Below are 19,938 nucleotides of genomic sequence, written 5' to 3' on the forward strand. Positions count from 1 at the left end.
ACCCCCTTCACGTAACCCCTGATTCACCACTTTTGCCCTTTATCCCCAGTTGGTATATATAGTATTGTATACTTTTTCCAGGTTGTTATGACCTTTCCATGACATCTGCTATTTACAAAAATGATTGTATACCAAAACAAGTCTTGGAGTTCTCATACAGTTATCCATTTCCCATCAGTGAATGAATGAATAAATGAATGAATGAATGAATGAAGTAAAATTTGTATTGCGCAACTTAGCCCAAAGGCATCAAGGCGCATAAGATGGAATAGCTGAATAAAAGATAAAGCTGGAGGTAGCCTATAGGTAGGCTCCTGTGTAGAGCCAGGTCTTTAAGACTTTGCGGAAGGGAGCGAGCGACACAAGTCCCTTGAGTTCGTTTGGAAGTAAGTTCCAGAGTTTCGGGGCAAGGGCAAAGAAGGCCTTCCCTCCCCATCTGGCCTTCACAGTCCGGGGGACTGACAGAAGGTTCTTGTTGGCAGAGCGCAGAGCCCTGCCAGGGGTATAGAGAGACACAAGAGACCTGATGTCTTCTGCACCGGATCCATGGAGAGTACAGTGGGTGAGACATAGAACCTTAAAGTTTATCCTAGACTGCATAGGGAGCCAATGAAGGTTTTTTCTGATAGAAGAGCCTGATGATCTTCTCGGGGCGTTAACAACAAACCTGGCTTGTGCATTCTGCACAACTTGTAAACGTTAGACCAGCCTCTTATTTATGCCTAGATAAAGAGCATTACAGTAATCTAGGCATGAGGATATAAGGGCAACCGAAAGTTGTTTCCTAGCATCCAGGGAGAGGTAATGTGAGAGTTTTCTCAATATCCTTAGGACCCCACAGCAGGTGGAAACGGTCCTATTGACTTGCTTGTTGAAGGAAAGTGTGGTATCGAGTATTACACCCAGATTGCGAGCTGCAAGGGTGGGTGTAGGGCAGGTTCCAAGGGCAGATGGCCACCAGTCAGCCGACCAGACCTCCTGTTTACCTCCAAAAACAAGGACCTCTGTCTTTTCCGCATTTAATTTGAGGACATTTTTGGTCATCCAGCCTGCCATGGCTTCCATGAAGTTCCTAAAGTTTGAGGCCTCAGTCTCCACAGGTTGAGTGAGGGAAACCATGATCTGGGTGTCGTCAGCGTACGATAGTACTTCCAATCCGAACGATCTTACTAGCCTGGCAAGTGGGGCCACATAGATGTTAAAGAGTGTAGGGCTCCGGGATGAGCCCTGAGGGACCCCACACTGCACAGGCTTAGCAGGGGAGAGGAAGTCACCCAGTTTGACCCTCTGCTTGCGCTGGTTAAGAAACGACACCAAGACGCTCAGGGCGGACCCATCTACTCCCATCTCGCTAAGACGGGAGACCAGGATAGAGGGGGACAGGGTGTCAAATGCGGCTGTAAGGTCGAGCAGGATCAGTAGGGTAGTCTGACCACTGTCGATCTTGGTGTGAATGTTGTTAAGCACCACTGTGAGAGCTGACTCCGTACTGTGCGCCTTCCGGAAGCCATGCTGAGAAGAATCTAGCAGGCAGAATTTATCTAGGAAGGCACTTAGATGAAAGTTAAGATGGGCCTCGAGCATCTTGGCGGGAGCAGGGAGCAGGGATATTGGACGGAAGTTTTTTAGGATAGTAGGATCTAGGGTAGCCTTCTTCAAGAGTGGTTTGACAGTGGCCATTTTCTAAGGTGCGGGGAAAACACCCTTGGAAATTGCTTGTTTCATTATCTCCAGAAAAGGGGGTAACAAAACCTCTCTACACTCCTTCAAGGTCTTTAAAGGACAAGGGTCCAAAGGGGGATCCAGATTTAAGCTTATCAAGGAGTTGATTGAGGAGTTCCAGGGTAAGAGGAGGAAAATTGGACAGGCTGCCGAGAGGCAGGGTCGTCGGATCCTGAAGGGAGAAAGTGGCCGGGGGAGGGGCGGCCTCAAGATTAAGATGAGTGCTTCCAGGGCTGTGTAGATATCTATGATTTTGGTGTGAAAGAAGGTGGAGATCTGATTACACAGCTCTTGGGTTGCCACAATGGGGTCAGGGAGTTGAGCAAGGGATAGGGAATCAACGATTTTAACACCTTAGGAGCTTGTAAATAAACCTCCCCAGTGCTGCGCTGTCCATTATCCAGTGCTGAACTGGACGTCCAGCGGTCGCACGCAGCACTGGGGAGGTAGTGCCCGTGACGACCGTTGGCCGACGGCAGCACTTAAAGGGTTAAATAGCTCTCTAGGCGAGCTAAGGGAGGCCGTCAGATTGGTAAAGTATGCCATCTTTTCTGCCAAAACTGCAGCTTTGTATCCTTTAAGCATACCCTTGTGTTTAGATCTTTCATTGGGATCAAGATGGGACCTCCAAAGTCTTTCTTGCTTCCTGCACTCCTGCCTGAACAGTCTAAGGGAATCTGAAAACCAGGGGGCCGAAGGGTGTTTCCTTTGCAATGGTATTGACATAACTCCATTTCTTAAAATTACTGTTTGGCCTTCACTCATGTCTCTGTCACCAATGAAAAAAGGTCAATGGCATCAGACAACCAGCATTCATCACAGATCAATTTTGATGGATTTGTGAAAGTAAAGTGGATATAAGGAGCACACCTAATTGAGTCTTGTTGTAAATGTTAAGGGTATTTCTTTTTTGTTTCCTCCAGCCACCAACTCCTGATATTGCCATCCAGAGGCCGGATCAAGAAACTGAGGACACATCAATTAAACAGGTTAGCATACTCAGCCTGTTGAAATGCATTTGTGCAAATCTTAAAGATATCATGTTCGGCACTGAGGCACTGATGCTTATCACACAAAGGGAGAGGTAGAAACACATTTTGACCATCATCTACCATAGACAAGGACCTGGTTCCCTTGGTTCCTTTGTTAAATTCTTCATTGTATGGACCTTCTTGGCTTTGCTGATGCACACAATGCAGAGCACATGGAGACCTTTGCCTTGGGCATTGGTTTTGGTACACAATAAAAACTGTCCCAGACTATTCCCTTTGTCTTACCTATTTACATCTCAATGATGTGGTGTGGTCAGTCTTTATTCACTGTTTCACTACTGCTTCTACAGTGCAGTCCAACCCTGAGATATAAGGTTCCATCTGTCAAATCTCATTTTTCATCTTTTTCTACATGTGGCCTTTAAAATACATTGTCATCCTCTGAGCTGCTGTTTTATGATTTGTGGATATGTATTCTCATTCCAAAAACTCAGTTTCAGGTTATTTTGTCTCAGAAAAACCGGAGACTTCCATATTCACGTACTCATTATGTGGAATGAATTATTATTGGTGTTCAGTGCTCATTCCTACACCTTTTGGAGAGTCACAAGAATAAGTAACAGTACCATGAATTACTAATAGGATTCCCACACATTGTATTTAAGGTATTAACACAATGTGTAGGTTATACTGGTGTGCACAAAACAGAAATAGTGTTTCCACAGGTTTTATGACATTTGCATGAGTAGTGTGTCAACCTAAAAATGTACAAGACATGAGTGTATTCTACTGGAACATTTTAAGGTGACTAAATGAATGATCAAAAGGTGTAATGATTACTGTTTGGACAAAAAAATTATAATATAAATCCATTTAAAAACATGTGGAATTAGCTCAAGCTTTTGTTGTTTATAAAAGAATGAGATTTTGCATGTTGCAATGATGTATTACTTTGTCATAAATGCAGTCTTAGCCCCTTTCATCACACTTAACACTACTTTTACGTGGAGCTGGCCTTATCTAAATATAGGTGCCACTGCAGTCATGTGTTTTATAGAGACTATGATTGCACTTGTGAAATCTGTACATTCATTTTCATAGTTTGTCATTCATAACAATTCTTTCTGACTTTTTCTGTTGCCTTTAGAGTCTGCCTCCTGGTGCAGTGGATAGTGAAGAGGGCACAAAGGACACAGTAAGTAGTTTTATTCTCGAATTTATACTGCTGTTATGATAACAGTCTAAAACATTTCCCAGTTCTTTGAAACTAAATGGCATCAGTTTACATTTTTAAACTACTCATACACCTGTCCATTTCCCGTCACCCAATTGTATTTCTTGTGGAGGTGTTCCCATAGCTCTATTTCATAAAATGATTTTCTGACTTGCATTTATGACTCCATCCCAAATGTAAGGAGGTAAGTGACATTAGAAACCCAGTGACCACATTAGATGAACTTCAATGATTTGTGAAATCCAAATGCCAAATTACCCACACACAATTTTATTTTGTTGTAAATGTTAGTTCTTTTTTTGTTTCTTCCAGGTACCTACAACAAATGTTGCTGACCAGAAGCTGGGTCAGACAATTGAGGAAAAACCACTTGAAGAGGCTAGTATAAGCAGTCTGTTGATATATGTTAGTGAAAAACTCAAGAATATCCTGTTTGACACCGATTTTGATCATGCTTACCATGCTTAGAGGACTAGAGATACCCTTTGTCCATTATCAATGAGAGATGAGGGCCTGGTTCCAAGGTTAGATTTTCTAAACTCACGACCATCTTCGTTTTGCTGAGGCACACATTTCAGAGTCATTTAAGACTAAAGTCTTGTGCACAGACTTTGGTACTTAGGGGCCGATTATGATGGCGGATTTCCCGCATCCACCGGGCCGGCGGAAGCCACCGCCGGCCCGGAGGATGCGGGAAATCCGCCGGGGAGCCCTGCAAGACCCACCGCCATATTAGGATGGCTGGTGGGTCTTCCTATCTGTCCGCCGCCTTTCCGCCGCGGGCGGATTGCGCCCGCGGCGGAAAAGCATTAACATGGCTGGCGGTGTCTATCAGACACCGCCAGCCATATTAGGATGACAGCGGAAAGATGCCTTTACACGGCGGCATTTCCGCCGTGTAAAGGCATATACGGATTTGTGTTTGGGGGCCCGTTGCGGGCCCCCAGGGGTGAAGGGGGGTGGGGGGTGCACATGCGGGGTACCTATGGTACCCCCCTGCATTTGCCTGCACAAAGCGGCAGGCACCACGAGGTGCCTGCCGCTTTGTGCATGCAAATGCACAACTTACTTTTTTAACATTGCGGCGGGTGCAACATTGCGGCGGGTGCTGCTTCAAGCAGCACCCGTCGCAATGATAAACATACAGGATGTGACCGCCAGGGTGGCGGTCACATCCTAATTAGCACGGAGGGACCACCGCTGCCCCTGCGGACGGTCCCTCCTCCTCTAGGGTGGCGGACGGGCGCAAGTCCGTCCGCCATCCTAATGAGCCCCTTAGTATGATCTGTTCTCGGCTACTCCCTTCACATGCTCACCCCTCTGTTCACTGATTTAGGCAGCCATTATTAATTCTTTAATTCTTTGCTCCTTTAGTCAAGTCCACTCCTCAGACATGAAGTACCATCTCTCCAAGGTCCTTTTTCGTCTTTTCCATGATGCAGCCTTTTAAACACATTCACTACTTACAATTGTACATTATGGGTAATGAGTTTATAGTGCTGTTCATTTTGTTTACTGTGCCTCCTCAAATTCATATAGAAATTCATGAAATTGACCTGCACAACCACAAATTTGTAACAGAATGCCCACCCAAGGTATACAAGGTATTAACATATTCATAGTTTAGAATGGGGAGTGTTGTGTTTCTGCAACTTTCTCTGACATTTAAAAGTGTTTAATTTCGGGTCACCCTGAAAGGCACATCCACTAAAGAGCACTCGCTCTTCTCATTCCTGTGTCCAGTGTGGTACCACAGAACCCATTTTGGAGATTATACTTCCTTCTCGCAGAACTTAGTCATTGTCCTGCGAACCTGCAGCCTAGTCAGGTGTGTTCCACTGGGGTGGTCGTCCACTGACCTTGCCTCAATCACCTACCTGACACTAGGCGACGGGGATTGAATACCACCCTCCGCAGGGTGCTGGAAGGTGGTGGGTAGGCATGCCTGGACAGCTGGAAACCAGAGCTGTGTGCTGTGGAGTGTGGCTGGGGCAGGCGCGCAATAACCGTTCGGGCCACCGGAGCTGCCTCTTTGCGATATCCTGCAGGCTACAAGCCTACTACCTGGGCCCTGATTAGGCCTAGCAGCAGTGAGATCTTGGGCGTCTGTCATGGGGGTCTGAGTGGCAGAGCAAGGGGAGAGCCTGCCCGTCCTGGTTTGTGTGCTGCTGTGGCTACTGCAGCCCCGTGGCTGCAGCTGTGGTGCACAGGGGCTGCTGAGGCATGCTGACTCGCTGCAAGGTGTGCGGACCACTGTGTGATTAGGGACAGACACCTGCCTCAACACAGGGGACTTGGATCGAGTCAACTGTCCAGTGGCACTGCAGGCTGTACCCACGCTTACAGGTGAGCCATCCCTGCTATTTTGCCACAGTGAAACCTGAGGCTAGTATATTTACGAGCACTCATAATAGGGAATGTATTAATAGTCGTGTTTACTATTCATACCATGAATTTTTAAATTCGCTTGGGGATTCATATGAAATGAGTGACAGTACCACAAATTCAGATTTTAACACAGTCATAGCTCAGAATGGGGAGTTCCATGCAGAAAAAGAATTCCCACAAGTTTTGCTGACATTTCAAAGTCCGAACGCTCCATGTAAACATGTACAAGACATGAGTGATTTCAGTTTGAGTAACCTAAATGGGCCACCCGGTGAATTACGGCATAATATATCTAAGAACCCTCATCATCAAACATTCTACAATGCCAACTGATGATTATTGTTAGAGATGTAGGAGGGTGCAAATAGAACTTTTTTTTATTTGCACTTGATGGCTTTGGTAAGGGCTTCGACATGAGCGGCAGAACTATATATGATTTCTGCTTGATGTAACAAGATAATAAAAATTAATTTTCAGAAACAATGTAGAATTAGCATTAACTGTTGTTGGTGATACAATGATTATCTTCCATATTATGTAATGCTGTATTATTGGTTCACAAATGTAGTATAATACCCTTACAGCATGTCCAACACTGCTTTTATATGGGCCTGCCCTTGTGGACATAAGGACACCACTGCACTTGATTTGGTCAGAGAGAGTAAAAATGCACCTGAGAAAACTTTCAATAACTACCATAGTTTGTCTTTCATGGAGAACTCTTTTCGACTATCTCTTTTACCATTAAAGTCAGCCTCCAACTGTAGTGGATAGGAAAAAGGCCATGAGGGGCATAGTAAGCAATTACTTCTCTAATATTTATACTATTTTTATACTAAAATCTAACATTTTTCCCAGTTCAGTGTAGATTAAGTGGCTCAGAGAGGATTTATTAAAAACTGAGTACCATTGCATGGCTGTTCACCTTGTTACATATTGCCACTCTAAAGGCCATTTACTGTCATTCATGCATATTTTCATCCCCCTAACTCCCCTTGACTCTTAACTCCTTTACCTCTATATACCATACTTCACCCCCTTCACGTAACCCCTGATTCACCACTTTTGCCCTTTATCCCCAGTTGGTATATATAGTATTGTATACTTTTTCCAGGTTGTTATGACCTTTCCATGACATCTGCTATTTTCAAAAATGATTGTATACCAAAACAAGTCTTGGAGTTCTCATACAGTTATCCATTTCCCATCAGTGAAGGAATGAATAAATGAATGAATGAATAAATGAAGTAAAAAATTGTATTGCGCAACTTAGCCCAAAGGCATCAAGGCGCATAAGATGGAATAGCTGAATAAAAGATAAAGCTGGAGGTAGCCTATAGGTAGGCTCCTGTGTAGAGCCAGGTCTTTAAGACTTTGCGGAAGGGAGCGAGCGACACAAGTCCCTTGAGTTCGTTTGGAAGTAAGTTCCAGAGTTTCGGGGCAAGGGCAAAGAAGGCCTTCCCTCCCCATCTGGCCTTCACAGTCTGAGGGACTGACAGAAGGTTCTTGATGGCAGAGCGCAGAGCCCTGCCAGGGGTATAGAGAGACACAAGAGACCTGATGTCTTCTGCACCGGATCCATGGAGAGTACAGTGGGTGAGACATAGAACCTTAAAGTTTATCCTAGACTGCATAGGGAGCCAATGAAGGTTTTTTCTGATAGAAGAGCCTGATGATCTTTTTGGGGCGTTAACAACAAACCTGGCTTGTGCATTCTGCACAACTTGTAAACGTTAGACCAGCCTCTTATTTATGCCTAGATAAAAAGCATTACAGTAATCTAGGCGCGAGGATATAAGGGCAACCGAAAGTTGTTTCCTAGCATCCAGGGAGAGGTAATGTGAGAGTTTTCTCAATATCCTTAGGACCCCACAGCAGGTGGAAATGGTCCTATTGACTTGCTTGTTGAAGGAAAGTGTGGTATCGAGTATTACACCCAGATTGCGAGCTGCAAGGGTGGGTGTAGGGCAGGGTCCAAGGGCAGATGGCCACCAGTCAGCCGACCAGACCTCCTGTTTACTAACCCTGGGCGTAGTGTGCGGAGTGGGGCTCCGTGGAGCTACGCGAAGTGGGCGCAAAACTACGCCCACCCGCGCACTACGCGTAGCCCCACTACGCGCCGCCCGCCTCCCTCCCGCCCTCCCTAAATATTTAAATAAAAGGATTGAAAGGTTTTAAAAACACTTACCTTGTCCGCCGCGTCCCCGGGGCTCCCTCTCCCGTCCCTGGATTCGCGCCGCCGCCATTTCGGATACTAATGCGCATGCGCGGGTGCCCGCGCATGCGCATTTCTCATGAGGCGGCGGCGCGAATCCAGGGACGGGAGAGGGAGCCCCGGGGACGCGGCGGACAAGGTAAGTGTTTTTAAAACCTTTCAATCCTTTTATTTAAATATTTAGTGAGGGCGGGAGGGAGGCGGGTGGCGGCCGGCTACGCACCGTCTGCGGAGCGTGCGTAGTGCCGCCTGGCTACGCCCGCTACGCAAAATGCGTAGGAGACGGCACTACGCGCACTCCGTGCACGGAGCGTAGCTGGCCGCCCACCGTTACTGTTTACCTCCAAAAACAAGGACCTCTGTCTTTTCCGCATTTAATTTGAGGACATTTTTGGTCATCCAGCCTGCCATGGCTTCCATGCAGTCCCTAAAGTTTGAGGCCTCAGTCTCCACGGGTTGAGTGAGGGAAACCATGATCTGGGTGTCGTCAGCGTACGATAGTACTTCCAATCCGAACGATCTTACTAGCCTGGCAAGTGGGGCCACATAGATGTTAAAGAGTGTAGGGCTCAGGGATGAGCCCTGAGGGACCCCACACTGCACAGGCTTAGCGGGGGAGAGGAAGTCACCCAGTTTGACCCTCTGCTTGCGCTGGTTAAGAAACGACGCCAAGACGCTCAGGGCGGACCCATCTACTCCCATCTCACTAAGACGGGAGACCAGGATAGAGGGGGACAGGGTGTCAAATGCGGCTGTAAGGTCGAGCAGGATCAGTAGGGTAGTCTGACCACTATCGACCTTGGTGCAAATGTTGTTAAGCACCACTGTGAGAGCTGACTCCGTACTGTGCGCCTTCCGGAAGCCATGCTGAGAAGAATCTAGCAGGCAGAATTTATCTAGGAAGGCACTTAGATGAAAGTTAAGATGGGCCTCGAGCATCTTGGCGGGAGCAGGGAGCACGGATATTGGACAGAAGTTTTTTAGGATAGTAGGATCTAGGGTAGCCTTCTTCAAGAGTGGTTGGACAGTGGCCATTTTCTAAGGTGCGGGGAAAACACCCTTGGAAATTGTTTGGTTCATTATCTCCAGAAAAGGGGGTAACAAAACCTCCCTACACTCCTTCAAGGTCTTTAAAGGACAAGGGTCCAAAGGGGATGCAGATTTAAGCTTATCAAGGAGTTGATTGAGGAGTTCCAGGGTAAGAGGAGGAAAATTGGACAGGCTGCCGAGAGGCAGGGTCGTCGGATCCTGAAGGGAGAAAGTGGCCTTGGGAGGGGCGGCCGCAAGATTAAGATGAGTGCTTCCAGGGCTGTGTAGATATCCATGATTTTGGTGTGAAAGAAGGTGGAGATCTGATTACACAGCTGAGAGATCTTAAAGAAGCCTTAGCGGCAAAACCCAGAGACAAGTGTTTAGTGATCCAACTTAGGCAGGATTTTAAACTGGTCCTTAAACGAAGAAAGGCTGAGTTGCAGCAGGAAGCATGGGACAATCTAAGCCAAGCAGCAGAACAAAGGAACTGCAACCTGTTCTGGTCTACTGTAAATAGCCCATTATTCAAAGACGAGAAGGTGCCAGTGCTCACATCTAATGTGAGCACAGACTCATGGATCCAACATTTCTCGATCATATTTGATTCTGGCAATAATATAGACCCCCCAGGAAACGGATGGCCTATAGTTGCACTAGATATCACAGTAGAGGAAGTTATGGCCAGCATTACAGCTAGTAAAGGAGGGAAGGCCCAAGGACCCGATGGGGTTCCTATAGATGTATACAAGACAGCCCCGGAGATTTGGGGCCCCGTACTGGCAAAGATTTTTAATGGAGAAGTGTGGCTCACTGGTTAGAGGCGGCAGACCCGTAAGCAGAGAACGGCCCGGGACCAGGGTTCGACTCCCGACGCGGCAGGGTCGTGGACCAGTGTCAGCGGACTCGATAATTCTCGCCTCGGTGCCTACTCTAGTCAGAAACCACACTCGGCAACTCTGGGCATCAGCTTGCCTCATCTTCACAACGGCCCCCCCAGACCGCCGGGGATGCTTGGTCGCACCTTAGAGATACCCATCAGGGACCATCTCTCAGGGTGAGCCAGGACGGGTTCCCCAGCGGTCGAAGCGTGGAGATACTCCTCCGGGAGTCGATTCCTAGCGCTATATAAACCCGCAATTAAATTTAAATTAAATTAAATTAAAATGCTGCAGTCTGATCTAAAATACCACCTACTTGGGCAGAATCAATTATAATCCCTATCTATAAGAAGGGAGACCGGGGCGAAGCAAAAAATTACCGTCCAATATCCCTACTGGACTCATCAGTAAAAGTTATGAGTCGTGTTTTATTAGCCAGATTAGAAGAATGGGCGGAATCGAACGAGATTTTAACTAATAGCCAGTTTGGTTTCAGAAAGGGGCGTGGAACTATAGAGCAGTGCTTAAATTTAGAACTTCTGGTCGGGAAATATACACAGGCCAAGAGTGGGTCGCTGTACTTATGTTTCGCCGACTTAAGCAGTGCCTTTGATATGGTAGACCACGCCCTACTTTGGGCAAAATTGATTGACATGGGAGCCCCTAACAGTATAGTATACTTTCTAGCTCGCCTGTATGAAAAACTTAGCACTAGCGTCCGATATGGGCCCAATGGGGAATGTACAAGTAAATTTAGGATAGGGAGAGGAATCAGGCAAGGGTGTGTTCTAGCACCCCTACTGTTTACTCTCTTTATCAATGAGGTGGATGCTGCCCTACAAGCAGTTACGGCTGACGCCCCTAGAGTTAATAGCCTTAACATCCCTGTGCTACTCTATGCGGATGACGCCGTACTGTTGTCTAAGACACCCCTGGGTCTCCAACGATTGATGGACAGGTTTGTTCTGTTCATCAAAAATAGGAAATTGGTGATCAATAGATCTAAAACCTATGTGATGGAGTGCTCTGGCCGAGCTAAGTCAAAAACGAAAACTAACTCCCATTATTTTATAGAAGGTGAACAGGTTTTAAAAGTAGACAATTTCTGCTATTTGGGGATTAATTTCTCAAAAAATGGTAGCTGGGACACCGAACACAAAGCGGTTAAAACTAAGATGATTAGAAGTGCCAATGGGGTTTTCGTATTCGCAAAGAAATTGGGAAATAGACGTATAGCAGATATGCTAAAAATCTATCAATCTAAATGCCTATCTGCTGCCCTATATGGGGCAGGAGTTTGGGGTGTAACATCTGCCGGGTGCCTACAGATAGAGGAGAACAACTTCCTGAAAAGGCTCCTGTGTCTGCCCAAATCGACATCTAATACCCTGGTTCACAAGGAAACGGGGTCTCATTTCTTGAACGATTTAATCATGCTAAGACCTTTATTATTGTGGCGATCTGTTTGGTTAAACAAAGGCACCTCACTAAACAGAGCTATCATTGAGGATTGCCTCACTTTGGACCAGCATATGAAGATCCCCTGGATCAAATATAATATTGAAAATTTTCAAATTGTCTTTGGATATGATGTGATCAATGATCGGTTTTGTGTATCTGATAACTCCAAGTAACATATGAAGACTATGTTTTTGAATTCCTGTATAGAGAGGCGTGCCTTGGAGGATTCAAAACTTACTACCTGTAAATTGTACAATGGCTTGAATGAGTTTAGTGGATTTCATCCCTACTTGACACAGGTGACTAGAGTCTCACACCAGTTTGTACTCACTAGGATGAGGATGGGAATTGCACACCATCTGGTTGCGTGTCCTAATATAAAAACGCGCCCTGTGGGACCCTGTCCATGTGATCACAAGACAGAACAGAGCACTGTGCACTTTCTTTTTTCTTGTACCATGTACAGTGAGTTACGGAAAATTTACTTAAAGCCGATTCTGAATAGATTTGGAGTAAGAACTATCACAGAATCTATGAAATTGCTTTTTAATATGCATCATCCGGACATTTGCTTTTTTACGGCTATTTTCCTACAGAAGACTATCAGCGCCAGGAAAAGTATGTGTTTTTAATGACTCTGTTTTAATGTATTTATTCCATCCCGCACTGGATAATTATTGTTATAACTGTATTTTTCTTTATATTTTTTAATCTATGAAATGATTGTATATGCAACTGTATGTGCTTTTATGGACAAGTTTTATGCTCCGAATAAAGCTCTATGAAATGAAATGATTACACAGCTCTTGGGTTGCCACAATGGGGTCAGGGAGTTGAGCAAGGGATAGGGAATCAACGATTTTAAATAGCTCTCTAGGCGAGCTAAGGGAGGCCGTCAGATTGGTAAAGTATGCCATCTTTTCTGCCAAAACTGCAGCTTTGTATCCTTTAAGCATACCCTTGTGTTTAGATCTTTCATTGGGATCAAGATGGGACCTTCAAAGTCTTTCTTGCTTCCTGCACTCCTGCCTGAACAGTCTAAGGGAATCTGAAAACCAAGGGGCCGAAGGGTGTTTCCTTTGCAATGGTATTGACATAACTCCATTTCTTAAAATTACTGTTTGGCCTTCACTCATGTCTCTGTCACCAATGAAAAAAGGTCAATGGCATCAGACAACCAGTATTCATCACAGATCAATTTTTTTTTTTTCACAACAAGTTTATTGACAAAGATGAGCATATGTAACAAGACGGACCCCCACAATCGGGAAGGCACCATCAGACATTCCGATACAATCAAGAAAATAGAATTGAGTATTCAGTCAACAATCATTGCAGCACAAGGTCATAAGAAACGATCATCTCTGTCTTTATCACTAAATTATCCACTCATCCCCAACTCCCGGATCCCTCCCCTGAATCCCACCCTAACCCTATGCATGTGTGTATGGACGGTGTCGATGAAGATTCTCAAAGTGGTAAGTGTGTGTGTGGGGGGGGGGAACGGGGCCGTCCGGCCACAGGGAGTTAAAGATCTTCCTCTGGTTCCACTGGGGGGTCCAGCAACAGGCCCCTGTAGTCCGCCCATCTCTTCCATACCTTAAAGTGCTTACGGGGGCACCCTCGGGCCTCAAAGATCGGTCGTTCCAGACCCATGCAGAAGTCTATGCCAGCCTTCCACGCACACAGGGGGGGGGGTCTCACATCCTTCCATACTCGGGCTAGGTCTCTCTTGGCCACCACCAGCCCCAGGAGGAGCAGGTGTCTCTTGTACATATTGCCACCAACCCCCTCTAGAATATGTAGCAGACCCAGACGGTGGGTACGAGGGAGGGTCCATCCCAACACTTCCGACAAGCAGTCCCATACACCTCTCCAGAAGCCAACTAATCTAGGACACGACCACAACGTGTGGAGCAACGTACCCCTCTCCAGCCCGCATCTCAGACAGTCCGGGGACTCTATCAGTCCCGCCTTCCACAAACGCTCGCGGGTATAGTAGGCTCTGTGCAGGATTTTGAATTGGATTAATCGGAATCGGACGGCAATGGCCGCACCCCTCGGGGATACCAAGGCCTCACGCCAATCATCCTCATCCAGCAGACCCACGTCCATCTCCCAGGCCGCCTTCAGTGGAAGGAGGGTGGAGGAGCAATGGATGACCATTGTCTGGTAAATGCGTGAAACTTTTTTATCTCCCAGATCGCCCATGAATACCTTAGCTTCAATCGGGCTGAAGTCAGGAAGGGAGTCAATGCCGGTGAGACTGGGCAGCAGCGCATGCCGGAATTGCAAATATCGAAAAAATTGAGATTGGGGCATGTCAAACTCGGTGCGAAGGGCCTGAAAGGATTTGAGGGCTGTGCCAGACATCACTTGGCCTAATTGCGAAATACCAATTGCGTCCCAGCCATCAAAACCTGATAGCTTAGACAGTTCCGGTAGCAAGCCGTTACGCCACAAGGGCGTCTCCGCGGTCAGTCTGCCCCACCAGCCCATGCGATCACAGATCAATTTTGATGGATTTGTGAAAGTAAAGTGGATATAATGAGCACACCTAATTGAGTCTTGTTGTAAATGTTAAGGGTATTTCTATTTTGTTTCCTCCAGCCACCAACTCCTGATATTGCCATCCAGAGGCCGGATCAAGAAACTGAGGACACATCAATTAAACAGGTTAGCATACTCAGCCTGTTGAAATGCATTTGTGCAAATCTTAAAGATATCATGTTCGGCACTGAGGCACTGATGCTTATCACACAAAGGGAGAGGTAGAGACACATTTTGACCATCATCTACCATAGACAAGGACCTGGTTCCCTTGGTTCCTTTGTTAAATTCTTCATTGTATGTACCTTCTTGGCTTTGCTGATGCACACAATGCAGAGCACATAGAGACCTTTGCCTTGGGCATTGGTTTTGGTACACAATAAAAACTGTCCCAGACTATTCGCTTTGTCTTACCTATTTACATCTCAATGATGTGGTGTGGTCAGTCTTTATCCACTGTTTCACTACTGCTTCTACAGTGCAGTCCAACCCTGAGATATAAGGTTCCATCTGTCAAATCTAATTTTTCATCTTTTTCTACATGTGGCCTTTCAAATACATTGTCATCCTCTGAGCTGCTGTTTTATGATTTGTGGATATGTATTCTCATTCCAAAAACTCAGTTTCAGGTTATTTTGTCTCAGAAAAACCGGGGACTTCCATATTCACGTACTTATTATGTGGAATGAATTATTATTGGTGTTCAGTGCTCATTCCTACACCTTTTGGAGAGTCACAAAAATAAGCAACAGTACCATGAATTACTAATAGGATTCCCACACATTGTATTTAAGGTATTAACACAATTTGTAGGTTAGACTGGTGTGCACAAAACAGAAATAGTGTTTCCACAGGTTTTATGACATTTGCATGAGTAGAGTGTCAACCTAAAAATGTACAAGACATGAGTGTATTCTACTGGAACATTTTAAGGTGACTAAATGAATGATCAAAAGGTGTTAAGATTACTGTTTCGACAAAATAATTATAATATAAATCCATTTAAAAACATGTGGAATTAGCTCAAGCTTTTGTTGTTTATAAAAGAATGAGATTTTGCATGTTGCAATGATGTATTACTTTGTCATAAATGCAGTCTTAGCCCCTTTCATCACACTTAACACTACTTTTACGTGGAGCTGGCCTTATCTAAATATAGGTGCCACTGCAGTCATGTGATTTATAGAGACTATGATTGCACTTGTGAAATCTGTACATTAATTTTCATAGTTTGTCATTCATAACAATTCTTTCTGACTTTTTCTGTTGCCTTTAGAGTCTGCCTCCTGGTGCAGTGGATAGTGAAGAGGGCACAAAGGACACAGTAAGTAGTTTTATTCTCGAATTTATACTGCTGTTATGATAACAGTCTAAAACATTTCCCAGTTCTTTGAAACTAAATGGCATCAGTTTAAATTCTTAAACTACTCATACACCTGTCCATTTCCCGTCACCCAATTGTATTTCTTGTGGAGGTGTTCCCATAGCTCTATTTCTTAAAATGATTTTCTGACTTGCATTTATGACTCCATCCCAAATGTAAGGAGGTAAGGGACATTAGAAACCCAGTGACCACATTAGATGAACTTCAATGATTTGTGAAATCCAAATGCCAAATTACCCACACACAATTTTATTTTGTTGTAAATGTTAGTTCTTTTTTTGTTTCTTCCAGGTACCTACAACAAATGTTGGTGACCAGAAGCTGGATCAGACAATTGAGGATAAACCACTTGAAGAGGTTTGTATAATCAGTCTGTTGATATATGTTAGTGAAAAACTCAAGAATATCCTGTTTGGCACCGATTTTGATCATGCTTATCATGCTTAGAGGACTAGAGATACCCTTTGTCCATTATCAATGAGAGATGAGGGCCTGGTTCCAAGGTTAGATTTTCTAAACTCACGACCATCTTCGTTTTGCTGAGGCACACATTTCAGAGTCATTTAAGACTAAAGTCTTGTGCACAGACTTTGGTACTTAGTATGATCTGTTCTCGGCTACTCCCTTCACATGCTCACCCCTCTGTTCACTGATTTAGGCAGCCATTATTAATTCTTAAATTCTTTGCTTCTTTAGTCAAGTCCACTCCTCAGAAATGAAGTACCATCTCTCCAAGGTCATTTTTCGTCTTTTCCAGGATGCAGCCTTTTAAACCCATTCACTTCTTCATATATATAAATCATCCCTGCCATTGATCTGTGATTCTTGAATATGTATTTGCTGTTGCATAAACCCAGTTTAAAATATTTTGCCATAGTATACTTACAATTGTACTTTATGGGTAATGAGTTTATAGTGCTGTTCATTTTGTTTACTGTGCCTCCTCAAATTCATATAGAAATTCATGAAATTGACCTGCACAACCACAAATTTGTAACAGAATGCCCACCCAAGGTATACAAGGTATTAACATATTCATAGTTTAGAATGGGGAGTTCCGTGGAGAGGTTGTGTTTCTGCAACTTTTTCTGACATTTAAAAGTGTTTAATTTCGGGTCACCCTGAAAGGCACATCCACTAAAGAGCACTCGCTCTTCTCATTCCTGTGTCCAGTGTGGTACCACAGAACCCATTTTGGAGATTATACTTCCTTCTCGCAGAACTTAGTCATTGTCCTGCGAACCTGCAGCCTAGTCAGGTGTGTTCCACTGGGGTGGTCGTCCACTGACCTTGCCTCAATCACCTACCTGACACTAGGCGACGGGGATTGAATACCACCCTCCGCAGGGTGCTGGAAGGTGGTGGGTAGGCATGCCTGGACAGCTAGAAACCAGAGCTGTGTGCTGTGGAGTGTGGCTGGGGCAAGCGCGCAATAACCGTTCGGGCCACCGGAGCTGCCTCTTTGCGATATCCTGCAGGCTACAAGCCTACTACCTGGGCCCTGATTAGGCCTAGCAGCAGTGAGATCTTGGGCGTCTGTCATGGGGGTTGGAGTGGCAGAGCAAGGGGAGAGGCTGCCCGCCCTGGTTTGGGTGCTGCTGTGGCTACTGCAGTCTTGTGGCTCCAGCTGTGGTGCACAGGGGCTGCTGAGGCATGCTGACTCGCTGCAAGGTGTGCGGACCACTGTGTGATTAGGGACAGACGCCTGCCTCAACACAGGGGACTTGGATCGAGTCAACTGTCCCGTGGCACTGCGGGCTGTACCCGCGCTTACAGGTGAGCCATCCCTGCTATTTTGCCACAGTGAAACCTGAGGCTAGTATATTTACGAGCACTCATAATAGGGAATGTATTAATAGTCGTGTTTACTATTCATACCATGAATTTTTAAATTCGCTTGGGGATTCATATGAAATGAGTGACAGTACCACAAATTCAGATTTTAACAAAGTCATAGCTCAGAATGGGGAGTTCCATGCAGAAAGAGAATTCCCACAAGTTTTGCTGACATTTCAAAGTCCGAACGCTCCATGTAAACATGTACAAGACATGAGTGCTTTCAGTTTGAGTAACCTAAATGGGCCACCCGGTGAATTACGGCATAAAATATCTAAGAACCCTCATCATCAAACATTTTACAATGCCAACTGATGATTATTGTTAGAGATGTAGGAGGGTGCAAATAGAACTTTTTTTTATTTGCACTTGATGGCTTTGGTAAGGGCTTCGACATGAGCGGCAGAACTATATATGATTTCTGCTTGACGTAACAAGATAATAAAAATTAATTTTCAGAAACAATGTAGAATTAGCATTAACTGTTGTTGGTGATACAATGATTATCTTCCATATTATGTAATGCTGTATTATTGGTTCACAAATGTAGTATAATACCCTTACAGCATGTCCAACACTGCTTTTATATGGGCCTGCCCTTGTGGACATAAGGACACCACTGCACTTGATTTGGTCAGAGAGACTAAAAATGCACCTGAGAAAACTTTCAATAACTACCATAGTTTGTCTTTCATGGAAAACTCTTTTTGACTATCTCTTTTACCATTAAAGTCAGCCTCCAACTGTAATGGATAGGAAAAAGGCCATGAGGGGCATAGTAAGCAATTACTTCTCTAATATTTATACAATTTTTATACTAAAATCTAACATTGTTCCCAGTTCAGTGTAGATTAAGTGGCTCAGAGAGGATTTATTAAAAACTGAGTACCATTGCATGGCTCTTCACCTTGTTACATATTGCCACTCTAAAGGCCATTTACTGTCATTCATGCATATTTTCATCCCCCTAACTCCCCTTGACTCTTAACTCCTTTACCTCTATATACCATACTTCACCCCCTTCAGGTAACCCCTGATTCACCACTTTTGCCCTTTATCCCCAGTTGGTATATATAGTATTGTATACTTTTTCCAGGTTGTTATGACCTTTCCATGACATCTGCTATTTTCAGAAATGATTGTATACCAAAACAAGTCTTGGAGTTCTCATACAGTTATCCATTTCCCATCAGTGAATGAATGAATAAATGAATGAATGAATGAATGAAGTAAAATTTGTATTGCGCAACTTAGCCCAAAGGCATCAAGGCGCATAAGACGGAATAGCTGAATAAAAGATAAAGCTGGAGGTAGCCTATAGGTAGGCTCCTGTGTAGAGCCAGGTCTTTAAGACTTTGCGGAAGGGAGCGAGCGACACAAGTCCCTTGAGTTCGTTTGGAAGTAAGTTCCAGAGTTTCGGGGCAAGGGCAAAGAAGGCCTTCCCTCCCCATCTGGCCTTCACAGTCCGGGGGACTGACAGAAGGTTCTTGTTGGCAGAGCGCAGAGCCCTGCCAGGGGTATAGAGAGACACAAGAGACCTGATGTCTTCTGCACCGGATCCATGGAGAGTACAGTGGGTGAGACATAGAACCTTAAAGTTTATCCTAGACTGCATAGGGAGCCAATGAAGGTTTTTTCTGATAGAAGAGCCTGATGATCTTCTCGGGGCGTTAACAACAAACTTGGCTTGTGCATTCTGCACAACTTGTAAACGTTAGACCAGCCTCTTATTTATGCCTAGATAAAGAGCATTACAGTAATCTAGGCGTGAGGATATAAGGGCAACAGAAAGTTGTTTCCTAGCATCCAGGGAGAGGTAATGTGAGAGTTTTCTCAATATCCTTAGGACCCCACAGCAGGTGGAAACGGTCCTATTGACTTGCTTGTTGAAGGAAAGTGTGGTATCGAGTCTTACACCCAGATTGCGAGCTGCAAGGGTGGGTGTAGGGCAGGTTCCAAGGGCAGATGGCCACCTGTCAGCCGACCAGACCTCCTGTTTACCTCCAAAAACAAGGACCTCTGTCTTTTCCGCATTTAATTTGAGGACATTTTTGGTCATCCAGCCTGCCATGGCTTCCATGCAGTTCCTAAAGTTTGAGGCCTCAGTCTCCACAGGTTGAGTGAGGGAAACCATGATCTGGGTGTTGTCAGCGTACGATAGTACTTCCAATCCGAACGATCTTACTAGCCTGGCAAGTGGGGCCACATAGATGTTAAAGAGTGTAGGGCTCAGGGATGAGCCCTGA

General features: G+C 45.0%; 1 protein-coding gene across 1 annotated transcript in view; it reads left to right on the top strand.

Moving 5' to 3' along the window:
* LOC144752450 (uncharacterized) overlaps positions 1–19,938 on the top strand; it is a 198,336-nt gene that overhangs the window by 58,114 nt on the left and 120,284 nt on the right. The window contains exons 9-14 of the mRNA XM_078640374.1: positions 2,673–2,711; positions 3,862–3,909; positions 4,261–4,326; positions 14,533–14,598; positions 15,749–15,796; positions 16,148–16,213. Of these exons, the coding sequence (XP_078496500.1) occupies positions 2,673–2,711; positions 3,862–3,909; positions 4,261–4,326; positions 14,533–14,598; positions 15,749–15,796; positions 16,148–16,213 (333 nt within the window). The remainder of the gene's footprint in view (positions 1–2,672; positions 2,712–3,861; positions 3,910–4,260; positions 4,327–14,532; positions 14,599–15,748; positions 15,797–16,147; positions 16,214–19,938) is intronic.

Source organism: Lissotriton helveticus, chromosome 5_1, assembly GCF_964261635.1.
Source record: "Lissotriton helveticus chromosome 5_1, aLisHel1.1, whole genome shotgun sequence".
NCBI classification, from domain to species: domain Eukaryota; kingdom Metazoa; phylum Chordata; class Amphibia; order Caudata; family Salamandridae; genus Lissotriton; species Lissotriton helveticus.